Below are 27704 nucleotides of genomic sequence, written 5' to 3'. Positions count from 1 at the left end.
TCACTCCTATGTCGTCTGGGAAGGGCAACGCGTGAGCCACGACGTATTTTAGTACACCCCCTTTAGAAAAGTCGTCTGTAGATCCGCCATGGAGACTGAAGGTAGTCTTTGAAGTTCTAAAGGGTGATTTAACTTGCTGATGTTTTGCATCAAGATACTCACCTTTAATCTCCTAGATTCACGACGTGATCTCGTAAATTTCGGTGTGCTTATCCAAGCCCTGGATGCCCGTGCCGACACGTCTGGGATCTTCCCGGATGAGTGGATGCTGCAATATGACCTTGAAGACCAGCTCTCAACCATTTACACGGATGAAGAGGCCTACTGGCGACTGCGTGTTACCCAACGGTGGGTGCTTCGGGGTGATGCCAACACCGCCTATTTCCAGGCGGTGGCGAACGGCCGGCGGCGTCGAAACTCCATCCACTGCCTGTGGGATGGAGACACGCCTCTCGTTCGCCCCTCGGCCATCCGTGCCCATGTAGATGACTTCTATAAAGCCCTATTTACCCCCACCCCTCGGGGTGGGGCTAGTCTCGCCTCTGACATTTGGTCGGGTGATCAATTGGTCTCTGTTGAGACCAATGCGGCATTAGTGGCCCCCTTCGCCGAGGACGAGGTCCTCGCGGCTATTAAAGGAATGAACCCCTCCTCGGTCCCGGGACCAGATGGCCTGCCCGTAACGTTCTTCAAAACGTTCTGGCCGACCATCAAGCCGGAGGTCATGGCCCTGTTTGAGGAATTCTACTCGGGCGCCTCAACCATGGTATCGTGACCCTCATCCTCAAGGTCCCGGGCGCCTCCAACATCTGCCAATTTCGTCCAATCACAGTGATTAATGTCATATTCCGGATCCTGGCCAAAGGGTACGCCAATAGGGTGACCCTGCTCGCTGACGCGATTACCCATCCCAACCAATCCGCCTTCATACAAGGCCGATTTATTCTGGATGGGGTGCTGGTATTCCACGAAGTCCTCCACGAGGTCCGGATGAAACGCCATCGGGCGGTCTTTCTGAAGCTAGACTTCCACAAAGCGTACGACACGGTCCACTGGCCCTTCTTGCGGGAAGTGTTGCTTCGCAAAGGCTTTGACGACCGTTGGGTGACTCGCGTCATGCAGCTTGTCTCCTGTGGCCGGACCGCTGTGAACATCAACGGTGACATTGGGCCCTACTTCCCCACCCTCTGTGGGGTCCGTCAGGGTGACCCGTTCTCGCCGTTTCTGTTCAACATGGTGGTTGATGCCTGGCATCCATCCTTGATAAGGCCAAGGATGCTGGCCATATTCGCGGCATCGTCCCCCACCTAGTCGGAAGGGGAGGGGTCTCCCTCCTTCAATATGCGAATGATACCATAATAATGGTGGAGGGCTCCGTCCAAGACATTGCTAACCTGAAGTTCCTCCTCCTGTGCTTCCAACAGATGTCGGGCCTAACCATCAACTTCGATAAAAGCGAAGTGATGGTTCTCGGGTTCCCCCGGAGGAAGCACAGGCTATTGCGGACCGGCTAAATTGCCGGTTGGGTTCTTTCCCCACGACCTACCTGGGGATCCCCATTAGTGATTCGCGCCTCACTGTGGCGGATTTTCGCCTCACGGTGACCCGTATGCAACACCGCGTTGAGCCCTGGAAAGGGCGCTGGTTGTCGAAGACTGCTCGCGTGATCCTTATCAACTCTTCGCTTGCCAGCCTTCTTTGGTTCCTCATGAGCTTCTATAGCCTCCATGAGACCCTTCATCAGGAGATCGCCAAATATCAATCCAGATTCTTCTGGGCTGGGGAGGGGGATAAGCAGAAGTACCATATGGTAAGCTGGCCCCATATCTACAAACCCAAGGACCAGGGTGGTCTTGGGATCTTGTCCTCCCAACGCATGAACATTGCCCTCCTGACCTGTTGGCTCTGGCGCATTGCCAATGGCGATGGAGGTCTTTGGCTCACCATCATCCAAAACAAGTACCTTCGAGGACAGCCTCTTGCATTCTGTCAGCGCTCAGGCGGCTCCCAGTCTATGGACAGGGGTGCGTGGAAGCTTGCTATCCATGTGCCAGAGCCATGAGTTGGTTGCGAGATCTTATGGGTTTCACCTCTAGCCTACCCCAACTTGTTTGGGACTAAAGGCTTTGTTGTTGTTGTCGTCGTCCAGCTGCTACCTGTGCTTCGCATTGGCACATCCATCTCGGTTGGTACTGGGTCCTCGACCCTGTTCTGGTTTGATCGGTGGATTGGCGACACCCCCTGGCCGCCCGATTTCCGGAGCTCTTCGCCATTGTAGTTGACCCTCGTGTCTCTGTCGAGACGGCCCTTATTGACTTAGGGCGCCTCGCTTTCCGCCGCCCCTTTGGCCCACCTGAAGTTGCCGCTTGGGATGCCCTCCTTCAGGACATCGCCCTCCTCCCTATGGACGGCGCCGTCACCCCGAACGCCATCTCTTGGCGTCTGGAACTTCCGGCTGCTTCTCCACCAAATCCCTCTACGCGGCCATCGCCCCCTCGACGGCCCCCGAGCCCTTTAGTTTGATTTGGGACATCCACCTGCCCCTGAAGATCAGGATCTTCTTATGGCAATGGATCTGAGGCCGCCTCCCATCCGGCGTGGAGGTCCTTAAGCGTAATGGACCTGGGGATGGGATGTGCCCCATGTGCGGCACGGTGGAGGATGCTAACCACATCTTCTCGTGCTCCATGGCTCAGTTCCTTTGGTCCTGATTCCGCAAGACGGTTGGGGGCCAGTGGTGCAACACCAACTTCCCTGACCTGCTTGCGGAAATTCACGCCTCCCCCCTCGCTACCGCCATATTAGATGGCTTTGTGTTGGGGTCCTTGCCTGAACGCTTTGGACCGTTCGCAATAAGCTTGTCATACAGAAGGTGGCTCTTCGACGTGCTACTAACGCCATCTTTAAAATGTGTGGATACTTGCAGCTCTAGCGGCCGCTTAGCCGCCCCCAGGATCGGGACGTCATCAACAACCTCCTCGCCGACCTTCGATCGATGGCCTTCCGCTTGGCGCCTCCGCTCCCTCCGCCCCCCCCCCCAGCCCGACTAGATGCTCTGCCGCACCCCGCGTGTGCGTGCTTTTCTGTTTCTTCAGGGCTTGTTGAGCTGTGCCCTCAGCATTAACCCTTTGAGTACTTGTCTGTACTAGACCTTTGTGTGTGTGTGTGTGAACCTTGTTGGATGTTTGGCTTGGGCAGTTGCTTTATAATATAAAGCGGGGCGAAAGCCTTTTTCGGTAAATTTCGGTGTGCTTTTATTAATAGTACGAGGGCCATTACCTTGTAAGAAAAATGGACATTTACATTTATGCCCCTAATTTGCGCCCACTCAGATTTACCCCTAACCTTTTTATGTGCTCAAATTTGCCCCTAAAATGCATTTTAGGTTGCCAGAATGCCCTTCTATCTAGTCAAAGTTGTTTGATCGAAACTTTGAAAATTTAAAGCAAATCCATATGAACTCAGAAGAATGCAAATAAGATGTCAAAATGTTTATGAAAATATCACCTATACGCGCATGTCATTTATGTTCATCGCCTAGACGTGCATTTATTTGCATTCACCCTAAATAGTTTTATATAAACCCTAAAAAGCTTTAAAGAGTGCTTTTGTCATGAACGTAAATGACATGCACATATAGGTGATGTTTCTATGAACATTCTCATATCTTATTTCGCATTCATTTGAGTTCATATCAATTTGTTATGAATTTTCAAAGTTTTGGTCAAACAACTTTGACCAGATGGAATGGCATTCTCGCGACCTAAAATGCTTTTTAGGGGCAAATTTGAGCATATCAAAAAGTTAGGGGTAAATTTGAGTAGTGAGTTCGAGTTAGGGGCACAAATGTAAATGCCCCATGAAAAATACACACATCCAAATATATACGAGAGTACAATCTAAAAATGTATATTTTTCTTCGCGAATACATCAGGGACATATCATTTCATTCATAGGTAGGACAGAGCACAAAGAAGGGGATGGCAGCTCGTAGTCTTGCGCACACGGCAAGACAGAGATAAGCCAGAGCCTTGGTGGCGGGTTGCTCAGCCCGTGTACAAAGCAAAGCGACTACTCAAGCATCAATCTTAAACCGTGGGCGCCCGCTCTAGCCCAGTACGCGGCCTCGTCTTGGATGGATGCAATGAGCCGCGCGACGGAGGGGCTCTCATTGTCGAATACGCACCGGTTGCGCTGATGCCAGATGGATCAAGCGGTGAGGATTGCCAACGTGGCCAGCCCCATTCGATGGCCAGAGGGAAAAGCGGCAATGTCCGTCGCGCACCAGGGAAGGAACTCGCATAGGGCGCAGCGGTCGTTGTGCGGCAAGCAATGACGGGCCAACCTCATAAAGGTTCAGCAGCGGTCAACATCGGCAGGCCAAATGAAGAACTTGACTCAAAGAGGAGCCCAGGAACGCCAAGTCAAACACCAAAAGGGGCGGCGGTAGAGCCAGCGAAGAGAGCACGGTAGCATGACTTGGCAAAACAATAGACATCGGTGGACGACCGCCAAGAGAGGCGATCAGCGGCAGTAGAAAGGGATACGGGCCGAAGAAGCCTCCAAAGCTGCACATACTGGATCATAGCACCTGGCGTGAGCGCGCCCACGAATGTCGGCCACCCAACTGCGGCCCTGAAGCCCATCGGTCACCGAACAAGACTTGCATCGGCGCCGGGCAACAAGAGGTAGAAGAGAGGGTGCCAAATCAGAGATGGCCTTGTCATCGATCCATGGATCCGTCCAGAAATGACAAGTGTGCCTGTTGCCAACAGTCCAGTTGACGGATGCTTGGAAAACAGATGAGGTGTCCGGGTCGCTTGGTACTTGAAGATGAACCCAAGGTCTAGAAGGGTCGATCCGCTGAGGCCATAGCCAGCACACGCGCAGGGCAACGCCGGAACGTTGGAGGTCCGGGATCCCAAGGCCACCCAACTCGAGAGGGTGACAAACACGTTGTCAGTGCATGGGACCGTGGCCGTTGACGGTCTCTTTCCAACCATGCCAAAGGAACTCACGGATACTTCGGTTGATCTGCTTAAGAATTGGCGAGCAAAGAGCCAGAACCACCAAGATGTGGGTGGATATGGCACATAGCACATGACGCACCAGGGCAAGACGCTCTCCGTGGGAGAGGAGCGTGGCGTGCCGAGTTGACAACTGCTTGACGATAATGGGCTGCAGCGATGATGCAGAAGGCTTCCGGACCAAGAGGGGGGCCCTGAGGTAGGTAATGGGGAAGATGACAATTGCACATGAGAGCTCATTGCCAATGGTGAGCTGCTTGGGGTCAGCGCACTGAATAGGTGTAGCCGAGCATTTTGCAAAGTTAGTGCATAGACCAGAAGCCTCGGCGAACACGCGAAGCAGCTCGCGAATGACGTGGATCTTGCGAGGATGGGTGACAGAAGATGACGATGTCATCGGCATAAACAGATATGCTAGAGGCGGCATGGCGTGTCGTGAGATGCTGCAGCATGCCGGAGCGGTGAGCATGCATGAGAAGGGAATTTAGAGCATCGATGGCAATAGCGAAGAGCATAGGGGATAAAGGATCAACCGGCCGAAGCCCACAGGCATGGGAGATCGAAGGCCTAGGTGATCCATTGATGAGAATGCGTGTGTTGGAGGTGCAAAGGAGAATGGAGATCCAATCACGCCAATGGCTACCAAGCCAAGGTGAAGCAAGACCTCGAGGAGGAATGGCCAAGAGACCTAGTCGAAGGCGCGCGCGATGTCAAGCTTGAGAAGAACTCTGGGCACCCACAAGAAGTGGAGTTGACGGGCCGTCTGCTGGACAAGCATGAAATTATCATGGACGCAACGGCCAGCAACAATGCACTCTGGTTAGCAGACACCAGCTGGGACAGCCGCGGAGCAAGGCAAAGTGAGATCACCTTGGCGATAAGCTTAACAACCAAATAAATCAAGCTTATAGGCCGGTAGTCCGAGAGGGCGGCAGCATCCGGCTTCTTAGGAAGGAGCGTGACGAGGGCTTCGGTAAGCCGCTCTAGGCTGCGGCCATTGAGGGAGAAGAACTTGTCGAACACCTCACAAATATCAGCCTTGAACTCAGAGGTGAACCCATCGGGGCCCAGGGCCTTCCCGCGAGGCAACGCCTTCACGGCCTGCCAAATCTCCTCCTCGGTAAAGGGATGCTCGAGGTCGAATAGGTTGAAGTTGCGGTCGTCCATCTGGCCAAGATCGATGGAGAATTTCTGCTCACAAGGGGTACCGAGCGTGGAGAAATGGAGATAGGTAGCTTTGGACATGCCCGGCTTGTCCGAAACGGTACGGTCGCCTTGCTTGATGGAGAAGATGCAATTCTTCTCGAGTCTATGGGCCGCATGGATCTTAAAGAATGCACTATTGGTCTCACCCTCCTTGAGCCAGCATACATGCGGAGGAAAATTATTTTTCATCAATCTTTGTGAGTGGAGTGGCGGAGACAGACTGGGGCAGTGGTGTGAAGCAGCCCATGGACATCAGTACATCACCATGGATCCTTCATCAACATCCCAAGTGCTAACTGGACCAGTGACTAGAGTCTGTGTCCGTGCCATTGAATCAGAGGTGAATTCACTTCTTTTCGTACTTTCGGTGCATTCACATGAGACATGCCTACCACCTCAATCCAAGACCCTATGCATTCTCAAATACCAAGGATCCATCCATGAAGGAGTGATGGAAGAAAGCCAAGTCGCTGAGGAGAAGGAAGAAGAACAAGAAATGTTGCACGGCTTTAGCGGCCGGACTGTCCGGCTACCAACCGAGACTATGAAGTGCCCGGAACATCATTACCCAAAATCAAAGACGGTGAAAGAAGTCCTCTGACCGTTCGTCCGGCCATCGGTCGGATTGTGCGAGTAGCAACCCAGACTGTGTGGCCCCTGTAGGTTATTCTACTCCTGAACACTGTGCCAGCCTGGAGCCGAGCCTACATTAGTAAACGGACTATCCGGCTAGCAACCAAGACTAGTTGGCCGCCAACCCAGACTGTCCGGCCTCTACCTATGTGCAGATCTGGCCAAGAGGTCACGTATCCCCTCTCTAACCTGCCCTTTCGCCCCTTAGCTATATAAAACGTACCATGGACTCAAATTAGGGTTAGCAAATCATACCTAGACCTTGAGAAAGCTTTGCTCACTTAATCACCTCCTAGAGGATCAAGACGTCCTAAGGGAGAAGAATTCCCAATAAAATAAATAAGACTACCTCCCCTTCTAGGGTTTGGAGAAAAAAAATCTCTCAAGGCCCCATCTCTCTTGGAGTTTTAGGAAGAACTCTATCATTTTACCTTTTCTTTTGTTGATTGTGGATCTATATGTATCTCTTCTTTTGGATGCTTTGAGAGAACATGTGTGATGGAAACTTGTTGATCTAGTTTGCCCTCTTGTGTTTCTTCAGTTATTGTGATTCTTCCTTTTGCCATCTCATTATTGTGAAGATTGGGACTGATATATACTCAACTAGATGGCGAATCATTCATTGGCCCGACCTTCCACGGTACTAGCAGCAGCAACAAGAAATTTTGGTCGAGCAAAGATGCAAGAGCGTAAGATCAAAAACTTGCATCAAGTAGATTGGATCGACTCCGCGCGCAGCAACAACAAAATCCCCACGAATCAGTAACGAAGATATTTGGTGTCCCCCAACATGAGACGTTTTCTCTAGTTTTCTCTAGTTTTATTCAACTCGACTAAAACAAAATCTCCGTACTATAGCTTCCAATGGAAAGGCAAGGTATATGTGCTTCGCCTAATGATTCCCAAGCCAAGTCATCACCGACAATATTCAAGCTCTGCCTAATCGAGAGAACCTAGTGAGCGAGAGAACCACCATAAAGAAGCCAAAATGAGCGTCTCCGTGATGAGTGGCCACAAAGAAGAAACGCACAATAGCATATATTAGTGAGGAAATCTTCAGCGCGCAATTAAACTTCCCCATTTATAACAAGGAACTATATGCTTTGGTCCGTGTTTTGCAAGTTTGGCGTCATTATATATGGCCTAAAGAATTAGTTATTCATTTCCATCATGAATCACTTAAGTACGTAAAAGGTCAAGCTAAATTGACAACATGCAACATGGAGTAGATATACTGAATCTTTTCTTTATGTAATCATGTTCAAGAAGGGGAGCCTTGGCGCAGTGGTAAAGCTGCGTACTATACACCCAAAGTGGTCAGACCCTTCCCCGGACCCTGCGCAAGCGGGAGCTACATGTACCAGGCTGCCCTTTAAACCAACTCCGCCGATGTTGTCTCAACATAGCCGGTCCCAAGCCCGGGTAAAGGAGGGTTGGGATAGGCTTGGCGAATCAACGTAAAAACTCAGCCACTCTTATGGAGATGAAACCCCAAAAAAATTTGTTGGGGCGCAACCCTCTCAACGACACGCCACATCGGAATCCGGGTGTGGTGTCAAATGGGCAAGGGCCGAGCCGTCACCCTCCTAGTGGCGCGCCGTATCTTGATCCGGATACGGTGGCAAGTGAGCGAGGATTGGGTCGTCGCATCCTTAGTGGCGCGCTACATCGGCGCCCGGATGTAGTGAAAAACGAGCAAGGGTCATCGCATTTGACTCGACGAGTGTGAAGGGTAAGGAAGCTAGTCAGAGCCTAGGAGGATTTGCTTAGGTAGGTGGAACGTAGGGTCTCTGACAGGGAAGCTTCGGGAGCTAGTTGATGCAGGGGTGAGGAGAGGTGTTGATATCCTTTGCGTCTAAGAAACCAAATGGAGGGGACAGAAGGCGAAGGAGGTAGAGGATACCGGCTTCAAGCTGTGGTACACGAGGACGGCTGCAAACAGAAATGGCGTAGGCATCTTGATCAACAAGAGCCTCAAGTATGGAGTGGTAGACGTCAAGAGACGTGGGGACCGGATTATCCTAGTGAAGCTGGTAGTTGGAGACTTAGTTCTCAATGTTATCAGCGCGTATGCCCCGCAAATAGGCCACAATGAGAACACCAAGAGGGAGTTCTGGGAAGGCCTGGAAGACATGTTTAGGAGTGTATCGATTGGCGAGAAGCTCTTCATAGGAGATCTCAATGGCCACGTGGGTACATCTAACACAGGTTTTGAAGGGGTGCATGGGGGCTTTGGCTATGGCATCAGGAATCAAGAAGGAGAAGATGTCTTAAGCTTTGCTCTAGCCTACTACATGATTATAGCTAACACCCTCTTTAGAAAGAGAGAATCATATATGGTGACTTTTAGTAGTGGCCAACACTCTGGCCAGATTGATTTCATCCTCTCAAGAAGAGAAGATAGGCGTGCGTGCCTAGACTGTAAGGTGATACCTGGAGAGAGTGTTGTACCTCAGCACAAGCTGGTGGTTGCTGACTTCCGCTTTCGGATTCGTGTCCAGCGGGATAAGCATGCCAAAGTTGCTAGAACGAAGTGGTGGAAGCTCAAGGGGGAGGTAGCTCAGGCGTTCAAGGAGAGGGTCATTAAGGAGGGCCCTTGGGAGGAGGAGGGGATGCGGACAATGTGTGGATGAAGATGGTGACTTGCATTCGTAAGGTGGCCTCGAAGGAGTTTGGAGTGTCCAGGGGAAGGAGAAAGGATACCTAATGGTGGAATGATGACGTCCAGAAGACGATTAAAGAGAAGAAAGATTGTTTCAGACGCCTATACCTGGATAGGAGTGCAGACAACATAGAGAAGTACAAGATGGCGAAGAAGGCCGCAAAGCAAGCTGTCAGTGAAGCAAGGGGTCGGGTGTATGAGAACTTCTACCAACGGTTAGGCACGAAGGAAGGTGACTGGGACATCTATAAGATGGCCAAGATCCGAGAGAGGAAGACGAGGGATATTGGCCAAGTCAAATGCATCAAGGACGGAGCAGACCAACTCTTGGTGAAGGACGAGGAGATTAAGCATAGATGGCGAGAGTGCTTTGACAAGCTGTTCAATGGGGAGAATGAGAGTTCTACCATTCAACTAGATGACTCCTTTGATGAGACGAGCATGCGTTTTGTGCGGCGAATCCAAGAGTCTGAGGTCAAGGAGGCTTTAAAAAGGATGAAAGGAGGCAAGTCGATGAGCCCTGATTGTATCCCCATTGAGGTGTGGAAAAGCCTCGGGGACATAGCGATAGTATGGCTAACCAAGCATTTCAACCTCATTTTTCAGGCAAACAAGATGCCAGAAGAATGGAGACGGGGTATATTAGTATCAATCTTCAAGAACAAGGGGGATGTTCAGAGTTGTACTAATTACCGTGGAATTAAGCTGGAGCCATATGATGAAGCTACGGGAGAGGGTCATTGAGCACCGCTTAAGAAGAATGACAAGCATGACCAAAAATCAGTTTGGTTTCAGGCCTGGGAGGTCGACCATGGAAGCCATTTTCTTGGTACGACAACTTATGGAGAGATACAAGGAGCAAAAGAAGGACTTGCAAATGGTGTTCATTGGCTTGGAGAGGCCTATGATAAGATACCGCGGAATGTCATGTGGTGGGCCTTGGAAAAACACAAAGTCCCAGCAAAGTACAATACCCTCATCAAGGACATGTACGATAACGTTGTGACAAGTGTTCGAACAAGTGATGTCGACACTGATGACTTCCCGATTAAGATAGGACTGCATCAGGGGTCAGCTTTGAGCCCTTATCTTTTTGCCTTGGTGATGGATGAGGTCACAAGGGAGATACAAGGAGATATCCCATGGTGTATGCTCTTTGCAGATGATGTGGTGCTAGTTGACGATAGTCGAACAGGGGTAAACAGGAAGTTAGTTATGGAGACAAAGCTTGGAATCAAAAGGGTTTAGGCTTAGTAGAACTAAAACCGAGTACATGATGTGCGGTTTCAGTACTACTAGGTGTGAGAAGGAGGTTAGCCTTGATGGGCAAGTGGTGCCTCAGAAGGACACCTTTCAATATTTGGGGTCAATGTTGCAGGAGGATGGGGGTATTGATGAAGATGTGAACCAAAGAATCAAAGCCGGATGGATGAAGTGGCACAAACCTTCTGGCATTCTCTATGATAAGAGAGTTCCACATAAGCTAAAAGGCAAGTTCTACAGGACGGCGGTTCGACCCGCAATTTGTATGACGCGAGACTTGGCCGACTAAAAGGCGACATGTTCAACAGTTAGGTGTGGTGAAGATGTGTATGTTGAGATGGATGTGTGGCCACACGAGGAAGGATCGAGTCCGAAATGATGATATACGAGATAAGAGTTGGGGTAGCACCAATTGAAGAGAAGCTTGTCCAACATCGTCTGAGATGGTTTGGGCATATTCAGCGCAGGCCTCCAGAAACTCCAATGCATAGCAGACGGCAAAGAGAGGTCAGGGTAGACAGAAATTGACATGGGAGGAGTTCGTTAAGAGAGACCTGAAGGATTGGAGTATCACCAAAGAATTAGTTATGGACAGGGGTGCGTGGAAGCTTGCTATCCATGTGCGAGAGCCATGAGTTGGTCGCGAGATCTTATGGGTTTCGCCTCTAGCCTACCCCAACTTGTTTCAGACTAAAGGCTTTGTTGTTGTTGTTAATCATGTTCAAGAAGGGTAAAGAAATGTTGTTGCGGATGCTCTTTCTAGCAAATGCATGTTGTCCACTAAACTTTAACTCAATGTTTTTGGTTTTTTTACATATAAAAGAATTGCAAGTGCATGATGCTTTCTTTGCGACTTCCTTTGCTAATTGTCAAGATGTCACTTGTTGGGAACAATACAACATTAATGATGGCTATCTCATGCGTGCTAACGAGTTTTTTGTTCCCGAGAGTTCTTTGTGTTTTGGACACGAAAAGGCTTATGATATGCTCGCCAACAAGTTCTTTTGGCCAAGGATGTTCCGAGGCGTTGTACGCATTGTTTGCCGATGCACTACATGTGGCAAAGTTAAGTTCAAAGCTCAATCACACGGTCTCGCATCTACACGGGGGAGGTGCTCAATCGAGACACGGCTCCCTCAGTGCTCTACATCGACAATCAAGTCAGCAATCTCACCTTGCAAGAACCCAATTCTCCATGATCACAACAAGCATATAGATCTGTGCTATCACCTTGTCAGGGATTGTGTTGACAATGGTATTGTGGTCGGGGAGTTCATCCGCACAAGAAAGCAAAAGTTTGATATCCTGAGAAGAGTCACTTTGGGCATGTGTGCCTCCAAGAGCTTTGCCTCTTGATCGGCATCGTCGACTTCACTCTCTCGCGACAGGGTTGAAGGGGGAGACCGTTGCCTATCGAACTACACCGCTCAGGAAAATAAGCATGCCATGGCGGCATTTTTGGCTGTCATGGCAATCCATTTTAGCTGCCACAGCATCGCTTCTTAGGTAGCATTTCCGTTAGCGATTTCTTTGCTCGTTTGTTAGAATTTGTTATGAGTATTATTGGGAGGCCAAAGCCAGCATATATACACATACATGAGGATGCCAAAAGGCAACAATAGGAATCCTCGCAGCACATGGGAGATATACTCACCAGCCAAATCTGCACGAAAAGGAGTGGAAAACTAGGTATGAACCATACTTTTGTATGTAGATAAGACCTCACTACGAGAAGACATGGAACAGATCCAAGTGTACCGGGAAAAATCATCTATAAAGATAATATAGTAGTGATGGCCCCCTTTCGAAGTGAAGGGAGCCAGACCCCAAACATTAGAGTCAACGAGATCAAAATGGCACTCGGACACTGACTCAAGGTAGCTGAATCTGCTTACCAAGCCTACAACCCAGACAATCCAACGAAGCATTACCGTAGACAGACCCCAGAACACCACGATGAACCAAAGATGAGAGACGAGAACCACATAATGGCCAAGACAATGATGCCACTGCTAAAAGGAGCTGGTAGATGCAACAATGGGGGTTGTGAGACTGAAGGCGCTAGCAGCGGAGGGAAGACGAAGCCAGTCAAGCTCCCAGAGACCATCAGGGCATCAAGGCCAGCACCAAGTAGAGCACCCGTGCGGCAACCCTGAACAGAACACGAATCAAAGTCGAGAATGCCCTACAACTAGAGTCAACAATTTGACCCCCAGATATGAGTTGCATGGTAAGTCGAGGAACATGAGCGACAGAGGGGAGCGCCATCAGCCGTAATGATGCGGAGCATTCTACGGTCATCCCCATGGACCTACCATCGTCTCATGAAGTGCCAAGAGGACCTATGACACGAGCTAGAGCTAGAGCTCTCGAGACCGAGGTGACTTCCTTCCTAAGTGATATCACATATGATCCTCTCAAGACATGGCTACTACCTAAGGTCCGAAATGTTGTGCATGACCAGGTACCAAGAGGACCCTCCCGAAGATGCACGTGAAAGCGGACAAGTCCCCAAGTTCACGGATGAATAGAAGCAACGGAAGGAGTCAAGCACAGCTTCCAGGCCCCGGACATCCGGCCATGACCCCGGACATCCGGCCCCTGGAGCATCGTCCACAGTAGCCGCCAAGCACCTACAGGCCTCGGACATCCGGCCCGAAACCCGGAAATCCGGCACCCTCTATCCAGAGAGCGTCAAGGCCAGCCCCGACCGCCCGGACATCTGACACCTCGTGAAGCCCCGGACATCCGGCCTCCCCTGTTTGCGCACAGTGTAAGGGCCCGAGGCCCGTGTACCCCTTCGCCCACCTGGACTATATATACTCCTCCTCCCTCTTTCTAGGGTTAGCATTGTGTTAGCTCATATGTGAGATAGAGCTTCGCTCATCCATCCGGATCTACTCCATTGCGAGGGACCGACAGCTCTTCGGAGAAGATCCACTTGGATTCAAGACCCCTAACGGGAAGGCATCAAGACCTCATGGAGAAGAACCGGTTACCCTTTGTATCGTCCCTTGTTGACTTTGGATCGTGTGATCTCTATGTGTACTCGGATCTAGCATATGTGTGATCGTTCTTGTTGGTTTAAGTGATTCTCTCGTGTTTCCCCTCGTGTTCTGCGTGTTCTTCGCGGGATCCGCTCCTTTCGTGAAAGATCGGCCATCTAGGGTTCCACCCTACATCATCTTGGTATCTAGAGCCACGTTGATCACGATTTCGAAACCTCTCCGTTGTGTTTTCTAGCCTTGTTTTGTTGATTTTGTCCCTAATTCGAAAATTTCCCACAAAAATAATACCCCAAAAAATTTTGTGATTTGTTGGTGTGATGAAGTTTTGTTCGATTTGATCCGCGGATTTCATGTGTTGTTTGTAGATCTAGCTTTCCCCCATCTTTTCCCCAATTTCCATCCACAAAATCTCCCGAATTTGCCTCTTCCATGCGGAGTTCCTCGAGTTCGTCCACGGATCTAGAGCCCGGACATCCGGCCCCTGACAGCAACATCTCCATCCACCGCCCCGTTTTCCGTCCAAATTTCGCCAAATTTTATTCCAGTGCCCACATCCACTTCCGCATACCACCATCACTTCCGCATAGCACCACCATTTCCCACACTCACGACCATCACTTAACCGCTATCAACTTCGACAATTTGGTCACGTTTTGCTTTGAGAATTTGAGTTGCGGTTCCATGTCCTATTGTGTTCCAGCTATTTAGGTACGGTTCGACATCGACATCACCGCCGCTCATCTTCGCCACGGGCGCGTCATCGACAACAACCACTTCACCATTTTGACACCATACCGTCAGCAAGAATCGGTAACCTCATCTTGGTATCATGATATATTATTCTTGCCATTGCATTGCTAACCACATAGCCCATTTTGCGTATCTTACCCATCGAGATTAGCCTTTGAATATTGCCGGCAACGTCACTTGTGCACATTAGTGATCATACTTCCCATTGCATACATATCATATCATTGGTCCATATCTTGGTATCATCTTTTGTGTCACAAAGTCGTCATCTCATACACAATTGCTATCTTGGTTCGTGAAACATTGCATGAGAAAATAGCTCAAAAGAGAAAGAGCCAAACAAGCTTTTAAGCAAAAGGGAAAGATAAGCAAAGAGTTTTTAAGCAAGAACCATAGTATCATACTACATTAAGATTGTCATACTAGATCATCTTGGATCATATCATCGAAAGACCATACATAGAGCATACTTGGGATAGAAGTTGTTGCATTTTTGCTTAGTAGGTTGTGCACAAGTTTCCGTATCCGCCTATTGTGCAATCGTGCTAGCGTCTCTCTAGTGTTGTGCAACAAGAGTATTTTCGTGGATTCCACATTTTGGCTCATTCCTTGGTTGCACGACCCCATTTATCTCTTTGCGTGTGTGTTTCCGTGTATCATATTTTGCTATTGGTCTACTTGTTGCATTGCAAATTTGCGAATCTTTTCCAACATTATTGAAGCTCACTAACAATTGCATCAAATTTTGTGCCACCATCCTCACCGAGCTCCACCATAAGTTTTTACTTGTGTAGGTGTGAGAAACCAACAAGAATTGGTACCAATTGTGCTATTTCCTTGTTTCATATTGAGTGATCATTGATCCGTCTTCAACATCGGTCAAGGTACATTTGGTATAAATTCTTCTCTTTCTCCCACTCACATATTTGTTTGGAACGATGGATAGGCCAAGTACTTCTACCAACCCACTCTTCATCGAGCAAGACGACGACATGTCCTCCTACGTCACAAAGAGCCACCTCTTTGGTGCACAACGTGCTTTGCATCAAGAGCAACAAGCAATGAGTGAACGCATCGACAACCTCGCCACCGACTTGCGACTTTCCGAGCAACGTACAAGAGACTGTGACAACAAGCTCGACGACCATAAGCAAGAGAATGATGCAAGAATGGACGAGACTCGTGCTTTGTTGCTCAACCACTCTTCTTCCACTTCGTCCTCCTCAAGACGGAGCCGCTCAAGTCGACACTCCGACTACACCATCTCCGGCTCAAGTACACCGACATCGAATACTCTTCGACGTGCCACGCGCCAAAATCTTCAAGCAACCCGCAACCCTCTACACGACAACGACTCTCAAGAGCAACGACACCGTCAAAACCAAGCTACTTTTGCGCAAGCACGAGAACGGCAACGTCAACGCCAACACAAAGAGGAAGAGCGAGCGCGACTACACCAAGATGCACAAGATGCCGAGGCACAACGTCAAGAACAACAATCGCGAGAAGCTCAAGCACTTGAGGCGCAATGAGCCCTCCGAGATTCAAGTCGAGCCGTAGCCACGCGCAACCGACAAGCTCGTGAACAACAAGAAGCGCTTCGCGAAGAGGTTCAAGAGAGGATTTTTCAATCAAGAGTGCATCATCAAGTTCCTCAAGCTCCTCCACAAGCTCGACAAGCACCTCAAGTTCAACAAGAACAAGAGGACAATGAAAATCCTCCAAGCCAAGAGCAAGTTGAGGGAGACAATCCTCCTCGTCAAGGACGTCATCACCCTCGACCCCAACACAATGAAGAGCAACGTTACGGCAAGCTCAAGTTCACCATGCCAAAGTTCAACGGAAGCAATGATCCCGAAAAGTACCTTTCATGGGCATTGAAGGTTGACAAAATCTTCCACTTGCACAACTATGAGGAAGAGAAGATCGCTATGGCATCCCTTGAGTTCCAAGATTACGTCCTCATTTGGTGGGAACAAGTCATTGAGCGTCGAGAGGTAAGAGGTGAACCACCCATCACTACTTGGGCGCAAATGAAGAATGTCATGAGAGCACACTTCGTGCCAACCTACTACAACCGCGACCTCTTCAAGAAACTCCAACTCCTCAAGCAAGGAACCAAGAGCGTTGAAGAATACTACAAGGAAATGGAGATTGCAATGATACAAGCCAATGTCACGCAAGATGATGAGCAAACTATGACACGTTTCTTGAATGGACTCAATCATCCTATCAAGAAGATCGCCGACTTCCAGCCATACTCGAACCTCATCGAGCTAGTGCATCAAGCTACCAAGGCGGAACGTCAAGTGCAAGATGACTTCAAGTATGCCAAGTTCTCATCCAAGTCCTATGGCGTCTCCAACACCCAAGCGTCAACGACTCCAACACCTTCTACCTCAACCAAGCCATCTACAAGCAACGCCGCCAAGTCGAGTTACAAGAAAACTTCGACAACCTCAAGCCATCCTCCTACAACAAGCAACTTCAAGCCAAGAGCTTCATCATCATCTACCCCGACCGATGAGACCATCAAGACAAGTTCCTTCAAATGCTTCACATGCGGAGGCCGAGGCCACAAGTCCTTTGAGTGTACCAACAAGCGCACCATGATCTTCAATGACGATGGCACATACGACTCCATGAGTGAAGGAGAAATGGAAGCATTTGAGCAAGTGGCCATGCACCGGCAAGTGAACGAAGATGAAGAGGGTCAAGTCTTTTGTGACGAAGATTCAAGCCACGCTCTCGTTGTCTCGAAGGTCTTGACTCTTCAACATCAACAAGAAGAAGACCAAAGATGCCTTATCTTTCATACCAAGGCCGGCATCAACGGAAGGTCCGTCAAGGTCATCATCGATGGAGGGAGTTGTCATAACTTGGCAAGTGAAGAACTATGCTCCAAGCTCCAATTGGTCAAGATGAAGCACCCACATTCCTACAAAGTTCAATGGCTAAGCAACTCCGGCACTATCCAAGTCGAGCATAGGTGCAAGTCTCCTTCAAAATCGGAGCTTACGAAGACACTTTGGAGTGTGATGTCGTTCCAATGTCCGTTTGCTTCTTGGGCAACCATGGCAATTCGATCAAGGTGTCATCCACAACGGCCGAACGAATCACTATATCTTCAAGATGAAAGGAAAGGAGTACGTACTTCGACCTATGTCTCCAAGCCAAGTGATCGCTGGCAAGCAAGCCACCCATCGTGGAGAGAATAGTGAGAGAACGAACCACCAAAAAGAGAATGAGCGCCACAAGCCCAAAATGAGTGCCTCCACGATGAGCGACAAGAACAACTTAGTTCTATTTACCACCAAAGGTGAGATAAGAGAAGTGTGTGAGAACCCATCAAGTGTCATGCATTATGTCCTTCTGTGCAAGGACGAGGCACCAAAAGCTAACACCTCTCACAATCTACCTTTAGTGTTATCTTCTCTATTGCAGGAATTCCAAGACGTTTTCCCCGACGAGCTACCTCCGGGTCTACCTCCTCTACGAGGCATCGAGCACCGAATCGACCTCATCCCCGGAGCACCCCTTCCTAACAAGGCTCCCTACCGCGTCAACCCCGAGGAAACTAAGGAGATCCAACGGCAAGTACAACAACTCAACGACAACGGCCATGTTCGAGAAAGTTTGTGGCCTTGTGCCGTCCCGGTAATCCTTGTTCCCAAGAAAGATGGTACATATCGCATGTGTACCGATTGTCGTCCTATCAATGCTATTACCGTGCGCTATCATTACCCTATTCCACGCCTAGATGATATGCTTGATGAGCTTAGCGGAGCCACCATTTTCTATAAGATTGATCTTAAGAGTGGCTACTGTCAAATACGCATCCAAGAAGGTGATGAATGAAAAACCACATTTAAGACCAAAATTGGCTTATATGAATGGCTTGTTATGCCAATGGGTTTATCCGAAGCACCCGGTAATTTTCATGCGACTCATGCATTTTGTTTTTCGACCTTACATTGGTGTATTTGTTGTGGTCTACTTTGATGATATTCTTGTGTTTAGCAAATCTCTAAAAGACCATGTCACCCACCTTCGAATCGTGCTACAAACTCTTAGAAAAGAGCACCTTTTTGCTAATACGGACAAATGCCTTTTTGGTGTTGATAAGCTTTTTTTTGGGGTTTCGGTGTCTTTTCTAAGGGTGTTCATGTAGATGAATCTAAGATCAATGCTATTAAAACTTGGCCCCAACCAACCAACTTGCAGCAAGTGCGTAGCTTCCTTGGTTTAGCCGGTTTCTACCGTAGATTCGTTAAGGATTTTAGCACCATTGCTTCTTCTTTGCATGCTTTGAGCAAGAAAAATGCGCCTTTTGTTTGGGGACCATCCCAAGATAACACATTCAATGAGCTTAAGAATTTGCTTACTCATGCTCCCGTGCTTGCTTTACAACTTTGACAAACCCTTTGAAATTCATTGTGATGTTAGTGGTAATGGCGTAGGAGGTGTGTTAACGCAAGAGAAGCGCCCCATAGCTTACTTTAGCGAGAAACTTTCCGAAGCGCAACTCAATTACCCCATCTATGACAAAGAGCTATATGCTTTAGTGCGAGTTTTGCATGAATGGGAACATTATCCTCGCCCTCATGAATTTATCATTCGTACCGACCATGAAACACTTAAATACCTTAAGGGTCAAACTAAGTTGAACAAGCGCCATGCTAAATGGATTGAATTCACTGAGTCATTTCCTTATGTCATCAAGTACATTAAAGGTAAGGAAAATGTTGTGACGGACGCTCTTTCCCGCATATGCATGCTTGTCACCAAACTTGAACTAAATGTCATTGGCTTTGAGCACATAAAAGACTTGTATGCAAATGATCCTACTTTTGCTATTCCTTATGCCAAATGTTTGACGCATACATCTTGGAAACGCTATTACATCAAAGATGATTATCTTATGAGAGTTAACAAACTTTGCATCCTCGAGTCTTCTCTTCGTTTGCTACTTTTGCAAGAATCTCATGGCAGAGGACTAATGGGACACTTTGGACGCGAAAAAACATTTGCTACGCTCTCCAAGAATTATTTTTGGCCCAAGATGTTCCGCGACGTCAACCGCTTCACCAACCGATGCATGTCGCAAAGCTAAGTCTAAAGCTCAATCCTATGGTCTCTATATGCTTCTTCCAATTCTGTATCAACCATGGGAAGATATTAGCATGGATTTTGTGCTTGGTTTGCCTAGAACTAGAAATGAAAAGGATTTCGTATTTGTTGTTGTGGACCGATTCTCTAAGATGGCTCATTTCATTCCTTGCAACAAGATAGACGATGCTTCACATGTTGCCAATCTTTTTTGTAGGGAAATATTGCGCCTACATGGAGTACCAAAGACGATAGTCTCGGAACGCGGCGTCAAGTTCCTAAGCTACTTTTGGAAAACCTTATGCGCCAAGCTCGGAATCAAGCTACTTTTCTCCACGGCATACCATCCACAAACCGACGACCAAACGGAGGTGACCAGCCGCACACTCTCCGCTCTACTTCGCGTGTTAATCAAGAAGAACATCAAGGAGTGGGAGGAGTGTCTACCCATCGCCAAGTACGCCTACAACCGAGCAAGACATTCGACTACCGGCAAGTTCCCCTTCAAGGTCGTCTACGGTTTCAACACGTTGTCCCCATTGGACATTCTTCCCCTACCACTACAAGAGCGCACAAACATGGACGCGACTGCCCGAGTCAACTATCTCAAGAAGATGCATGAAGATACAAGGCACACCATTGAGCACCAAGTACAACGACTCACGACCAAGCTCAACCTCAACAAGCACCCCATGGTATTCAACATTGGAGATCTTGTGTGGCTACACCTTCGCAGGGACCGCTTCCCCTACGAACGCAAGTCCAAACTTCTAGCACGAGCGGATGGACCCTTCAAGGTGCTTGAACGCTACAACAACAACGCCTACAAGATCAACATTCCACGAGACAATTACTCCGTGAGCGACATCTTCCACGTCAAAGATCTCTCGCCCTACCATGGTGATGAAGATTTCGATCCGAGGTCGAATCTTCCCCAAGGAAGGGGAGATGATGCGGAGCAGCGTACGGTCATCCCCATGGACCTACCATCGTCTCACGAAGTGCCAAGAGGACCTATGACACGAGCTAGAGCTAGAGCTCTCGAGACCGAGGTGACTTCCTTCCTAAGTGATATCACATATGATCCTCTCGAGACATGGCTACTATCTAAGTCCGGAATGTTGTGCATGATCAGGTACCAAGAGGACCCTACCGAAGATGCACGTGAAAGCGGACAAGTCCCCAAGTTCACGGATGAAGAGAGCCAACGGAAGGAGTCAAGAACAGCTTCCAGGCCCCGGACATCCAGCCATGACCCCGAACATCCGGCCCCTGGAGCATCGTCCACAGCAGCCGCCAAGCAACTACAGGCCCCGGACATCCGGCCCAGCCCGAACATCCGGCCCGAAGCCCGGAAATCCGGCACCCTTTATCCAGAGAGAGTCAAGGCCAGCCCCGACCGCCCGGACATCCGGCACCTCGTGAAGCCCCGGACATCCGGCCTCCCCTGTCTGCGCACAGTGTAAGGGCCCGAGGCCCGTGTACCCCGTCGTCCACCTAGACTATATATACTCCTCCTCCCTCTTTCTAGGGTTAGCGTTGCGTTAGCTCATATGTGAGATAGAGCTTCACTCATCCATCCGGATCTACTTCATTGCGAGGGACAGACACCTCTTCGGAGAAGATCCACTTGGATTCAAGACCCCTAACAGGAAGACATCAAGACCTCCTCACGGAGAAGAACCGGTTACCCTTTGTATCGTCCCTTGTTGACTTTGGATCGTGTGATCTCTATGTGTACTCGGATCTAGCATATGTGTGATCGTTCTTGTTGGTTTGAGTGATTCTCTCATCTTTCCCCTCGTGTTCTTCGCGGGATCCGCTCCTTTCGTGAAAATCGGCCATCTAGGGTTCCACCCTACATCACGTAAGAACATGAACAGGAGACTCGACAGGTCGAACGAAGGTCAAAGTGGAAGAATCATGAGTCATATGAAAAGACGCTCCAGTATCAAGAATCCATGGGGACGTACCTGAATGGGTAGAAGGTGGTTTCTCAGTGCCAGAAGAGTCGGTCACGGAAACTACAGAACCCGTCGCTGAAGAATCCCAAGCAGCAAGCAGGCATCGCAGCTACACAATCTCACGCGCACGGCGGAAGCGATCCAGGTAGAAACGCCTGCCGACGATGAGCAACCACCACCATCCGTGAAAGTCGCGTGTAGAGTCGACCAAGAGTAGCGAGTCGGCGTAGAGCCGCATGTGGAAGCCACTGGGGGAATCGACATAGAACGGTCATAGCCGTGCGCGGAAGCCGCAAGAGGAGTCGAAGTAGAGCAGTCACCGCCGCGCGCGGAAGCAACGAGAGGAGTCGACGTAGAGCGGTAACGGCCACGCGCGGAAGCCGCGAGAGGAGTTGACGGTCATTGTCGCGCACGGAAGCCGCGAGAGGAGTCGCTGAAGAACGACCAACGCCGCAGAGAAGCGGCTAGGGAAGGCAGTGCAGCTGTCGAAGGAGTTGATGTAGAGCAGCCAACAGCATCGGTGGAAGTCGCAGAAGGTGTCGAAGTAGAGTGACAACCACCACCTCCAAGCGGACGAGCACCAAGCACCGAGGACAAGCGCATGTGAGAAACGGGATCAGTGAAGGGAACACCATAGAAAAACACCGGGCAGCGAGGGAGTGGCGTACCTGACGAAAGCATTGTACCTCTTTGTTTACACTCTTTTTTCTTCTTTTTTTAACCACCGAAAGAGACTAATACCGACAACAGAACACCCGATGAGCCTGGACGTGAGCGGTCAGGAGCATCGACAGATCAATCAAGGAAAAAAAGATCAAGAGAATTGATCAGGGACCAATCAATCGAGAAGCGGACAACTCGATCCAGTGGAGCGCTGGACAACTTGATCCAAAGGGCGGCCAAAACGGGAGCACGTGAGGCGGCGGGGCGTCCCGGCCTAGGATGCACCGAGGGCGAGGAGCAACGTGTGTGCAAAGGACCCGCGGGAGGGCACCGGCGACAGGTGGGAATCGGAGCCGGCAGCCGCACGTCGGCTCGCAGTGATGTAGGCGGCAGCGGCGAACGAACGGGAGGAGCCAGCGGCAGAGCGGCGACCAGAGAGCGACGGGTTCGGCGGCAACCTTGGAGGAAGACGTGCGGCGCGATCCAGCAGGAGAATACGAACCGTACAGACGGCGACCTTGGAAGATACGAACTGTACAGACGGCGGATGAAGGCTCGATCTGGAGCAGCAGATCAGCAAGCGTCACACGCGTACAGCAGCAGATCCAAACCGGTCGAAGACCGAAAACAGCAGTAGGGCAGCTGCAAGCGTTCAGGAGAAACGACCAAGAAATCGATGTAGAGATCGAAGGAAGACCAGGAAAAAAAACTCAATTCGAGCAGCACGAGTTGCAACGTGCAATGGAGACCCTAAAACCTGGGCTCTGTTACCATGTTATCAAAGCAACTTGTATTATTGGGATACCAAAACCAACATATGTACACATACATGAGGATGCCAAAAGGCAACAAAAGGAAGCCAAGATTAGCTCAAAAAAAAGGATGCTAAGAGACAAGAATGCAAAGGCCAAAAGACATCACTGAAAGACATCACTAATATAACTCTAACAGAATTGAGCAGAAGGACATGGTCTGTGCGGTCCTCGGCAAGATTGTAGGATGGCATGGTGCAAGCTCGGGTCATGGGATGGCATGACTGGTCGTTGGGTGAGCTACATGGCACGTTTACTGTTTCTTTCGGAATAAAAGGAGAAAGCTAGAAAAACTGCAAAGAATTACGCAGCAGAAAACTCATGTGTCTTCATCTTCCTCTCTCGCTCACTCTCATATCTCAATTCATAGGTAACATGAGCAAGGGGCGCACTAGCGGTTACACACCAGCTTCTAGCACTAGGACAACGGCTCCGACAATATGGTGGATACTGCATTGTATCTCACGCCAGCGTGGAGTGGCAGTAGCCAATTCCTTGCTGAGACATGGGCGTCCACCTGATGGTCGGTGCGGTGTGAAGACATCGCACCAATTAGCCAGCGCCTTTTGGCCTTTGCGTGGAGTACCAGTGGAGGCAACTATCGAACGATCCATCATTCAGATGCTGACAGGAGCACTGCTCCTTGTCCAGTGTGAAAACTCTTGTCCTTGCCTTTATTGGTCAGTATCAGCAGCAACAAACTTGCGTCCTTACATTGTTGAAGTCGTTGTCTACTTGTTGTTGTGCTGGTCTTCATTGGCTGGTCTCGATAACCATGACGAAAATCCTTGTCCGGGCCGTTTCTGGCCAGACCTGGCAAGACGATAGCATGAGGACGTTTATCCCTTCTTGAAGGTGTTGCTGCGGAAGAAGTCTGATCTAGTTATAGGTATTAACCTATTAATGCCATACTTGTAATGGTTCGGCCATGGTTCCCTTTGTTATATACTAGGCTTAATAATTAATAAGAATGGTTGTGTGCATCGCAATGATGCAAAGGCCGGAGATTCTAATCTCCCTTTCAGAAAAAAATCGGCCTCGTACGCATGCTGAATAATTGTTTTCATCAGTGGATCATAACATAGACTGGAAGCATTGCAAGAAATTCATCAGCTGGTCTGGAGTTTTGAAATTTGCAATAGCTTGCATGGAGATGTCATGTGTGTAGCCTTCAGAGATTTGTTCACTGTTTAGTGCAGCACTGCTTATCAGCACCAGTCCATGCTTGTACCAACGATTGAAGTTGTTCACAGTTTGTATGGGTGGTTCGCTGGAGCTAACTGTACAGGTTCCACTGACAGGGATTAGAAGTGAAGGGAATTGTGGGGGTTAGGTCACGGGGTGGAGATGACCCAACCCCTGGGTGGAATTAATCCCCTAGAGGAAGAAGGCCGTAGTGTGTAGGTACATCTACTCCCCAACCAAGTGAGTTAGGCTCACTTCTTTAACTTGTCCTTTTCACATACTGAAACTAATACTATAAGATTAGTATAAAATAGGTTTTGAGACTACTAAGGTAACCAGCTCTCTCTGCATGCATTTACTTTTGACAACATTTATTTAACTCCACAGTGGTGAGCTTTTTATATTTAGAAACCCAGAACAAATAAAGGAGGGGGTATATTTAGAAACCATGAACAAATAAAGGAGGGGGCTAACCTGCCTCTTCTCAAAATCTGATAGCTCCAACGATTTGGCTTCGAATTCCAGTACTAAACAGTATTTCCCATCATCAGTTACCTACATGGAAAATATACTATGAATCCCAGAACCGAGAATTACGCCAGTGAACTGAAATGTCCTTTTGTTAAATCATGTGATGATTTGATGGAGTAAAGAATTTTGGTGTAAATAAACCAAAGATAAAGACCAGTCAACTTTACTAAAAACATGAAAACAATCAACAAAGACAAGCCACTGAAATTTCCGTAAAGCATATGGGAAGTTGAAAGAGTGGCTAAACTTTATGCAATTTCTACATCGTGAATTTATTAACAAGCCATAACAATACTCATGAAGGCCAAATTTCTTGCTAAAATTTCTACATCATGTAATCAGTAACAACCCATAACAATACTCCGTCATGAAGGCTAATTTTTTTTCTGAGATTTGTACATCATGTATTCGGATAAAATACCACTGTTCCTGAATACATCTCACTCTGCCTTTCAAACTAGTCCTACTTAAGCTATAGCTATAGTCCTCGCATTGTCCATCTTAGTCAACACCATCTAGTATGTTGCCTAGAGATCTGTGGTAATGCTGACCAATGACAAGGCAATAAAATAGGGGGCCACTGATGAGACAAAAATAGGATCTAATGGCACTTGATGTAACTATCTAAATATAAATTGTCAAAATTAAACGTGTGCTTTGCAGTAAGTATAACCATCTGTAGAAAAGACTACTCCAAGGAACAAAGTAAATGCAAAATTTACTTCTTGAATCTTCTGTAATATAGGTGCACTACGTCTTGGAATGCCGCCACCCTGCCAGTTCGATAGAAGGAAAGAAGATAAGTAGGATAAAGTAGCAGAATCCTTCCAATGTAAAGAAAGAGATTAGCTAGAAAATATTCAGGAGCTGAGGTGAACATGAATATATAGGTATAATACGAATAAAAGGAGAGATAATGTCAGATTATGGAGTATTTAACAAAAAACTACCACATTTCATGGAACCAGTGCCTACAAACTACCACTCTACAAATTTATGCCGAAAACTACCACTTTTTGTCTAATCTTTGACTAAAAACTACCATGTCGGGAAAGTGCCCAATTCGCCTCTTCTAAACGCCTTTCTGACAGGATGGGCCCACCTGTCAGCATTAATCTTCTTCCTCCTCTCTCTGGCATTTCCTCAAACACTTCATGTGCACTCCGCCGCTCTGCCCCGCTCGTCCTCCCACACCGTCGCCCCGCAGCACCTCGTCAGCCCGCGCCGCCCCGTCCAGTTCCTCATCGGCGACCTCCCGCTCCAGATCCGCCTCCCACGCCCGCGACCAGTGCCACGCCTCCACGCCATCTTCCGCATCCCCGGCCTCCTCATCGCCGCTTCGCCCATCCCCGGCCACCGGTGCCCTCGCCGGAGCTAGCCGTCTCTGCCGCGCGCGGCCTCTCCCTCGCCCCGCCAGTGCCCCTGCTCCAGCGTCGCCGCCGGATGCCTCAAGCTCCAGATCCGGCCGACCTCGCCGCTCCCCTCGGCCTCCCGCAGCTGCCTGTTGCCGGCCATCCCCATGGTTCGAGGAGCCCGAGCCTTCATCTGCTCCTCTTGCCCTGCACCGGCCTCCACCAGCACCCATGGCCGCCGCTTGCTAGTCACCACCACAGCCGCCGCGCCCCTCCTGCTTCGACTTCATGCCCGAGCTTCGTTTTCGTCATGGACGTGGGGTAGCAGCACGGCGAAGTGTTTGACGAAATGCCAGAGAGAGAGGAAGAAGATTAATACTGACAGGTGGGCCCATCCTGTTAGAAAGGCGTTTAGAAGAGGCGAATTGGGCACTTTCCTGACATGGTAGTTTTTAGTCAAAGATTAGACAAAAAGTGGTAGTTTTCGGCACAAATTTGTAAAGTGGTAGTTTGTAGGCACGGTTCCATGAAATGTGGTAGTTTTTTGTTAAATACTCCAGATTATGGCAAAGCACCAAAACAAGGAATTACCAAACCATATTGAAAGATCCGCTTTAGTGCTTCATCGAGATGCTGCTCATCACCATATCTATAACGTGTAACATCACTCCTGACCTAGAGGTAGGAGCAAGATTAACATGTGGCATGGTAGATGTTTGCATTGACTTAAAGGAAGTATTGAAAATTAAGCAATTAATCAGTGATACTTTACAAAACAAACATTTTTCCACAAACACCAGAACTAGAACCGACGCACTTGCATTGGTTAAATGCTTGGCATGTCTAGTCTGTAGGTAGAAAAGAACTGCAGAGACTTAAAGGAAGATTAACATGTGGCATGGTAGATGTTTGCATTGACTTAAAGGAAGTATTGAAAATTAAGCAATTAATCAGTGATACTTTGCAAAACAAACATTTTTCCACAAACACCAGAACTAGAACCGACGCACTTGCATTGGTTAAATGCTTGGCATGTCTAGTCTGTAGGTAGAAAAGAACTGCAGAGATATTTGGTTTAAGAATAGTAATGCAGACGCAATTGTAATGAGGTCACACCGGCACCATAAACGGAATGGGCAAAGTTTTAAACATGTTTGGTTAGCTCACAATAATCAATTACAATGCATGGTCTCTGTCCAATTGTAGAGTCCGGCGTCATCACTGGCACATCCACCAACAGCGTCAAGGGATGGTTCCCACACCTCGTGTTCCGATTTGCTTCCGCGGTGGGTTGGACGACCCGGAGACGATGGCATGGTGGTGTACATGGCGGAGGACACACCGATCGGCCTGCCTCTGTTCGTTCTTGCTGTTGCTGGAGTTGCAGCAGCGGCTCGGGCCACCTCAATGAGAATGCGACACGGGAGTTCGTCTGCCGGTGGGTGGATGACAACCAGATCCTGTACAGCGAGCGCATGGTCACGCCCTGATGAATGGGGGCTGTGATTGAGCATGGCATTAAACCTGTTGGTGATCGGC

General features: G+C 48.8%; 1 protein-coding gene across 1 annotated transcript in view; it reads right to left on the bottom strand.

Moving 5' to 3' along the window:
• LOC125518797 (thylakoid membrane protein slr0575-like) overlaps positions 1-27704 on the bottom strand; it is a 38251-nt gene that overhangs the window by 2066 nt on the left and 8481 nt on the right. Inside the window, exons 4-6 of the mRNA XM_048683665.1 lie at positions 26757-26840; positions 25536-25586; positions 24757-24837 (exon numbers count right to left, since the gene is read on the bottom strand). Of these exons, the coding sequence (XP_048539622.1) occupies positions 24757-24837; positions 25536-25586; positions 26757-26840 (216 nt within the window). The remainder of the gene's footprint in view (positions 1-24756; positions 24838-25535; positions 25587-26756; positions 26841-27704) is intronic.

This window comes from Triticum urartu, chromosome 7, assembly GCF_003073215.2.
Source record: "Triticum urartu cultivar G1812 chromosome 7, Tu2.1, whole genome shotgun sequence".
NCBI classification, from domain to species: domain Eukaryota; kingdom Viridiplantae; phylum Streptophyta; class Magnoliopsida; order Poales; family Poaceae; genus Triticum; species Triticum urartu.
Note: the sequence above shows the minus strand (reverse complement) of the source record. Positions and strands in the feature narration are given on the sequence as shown.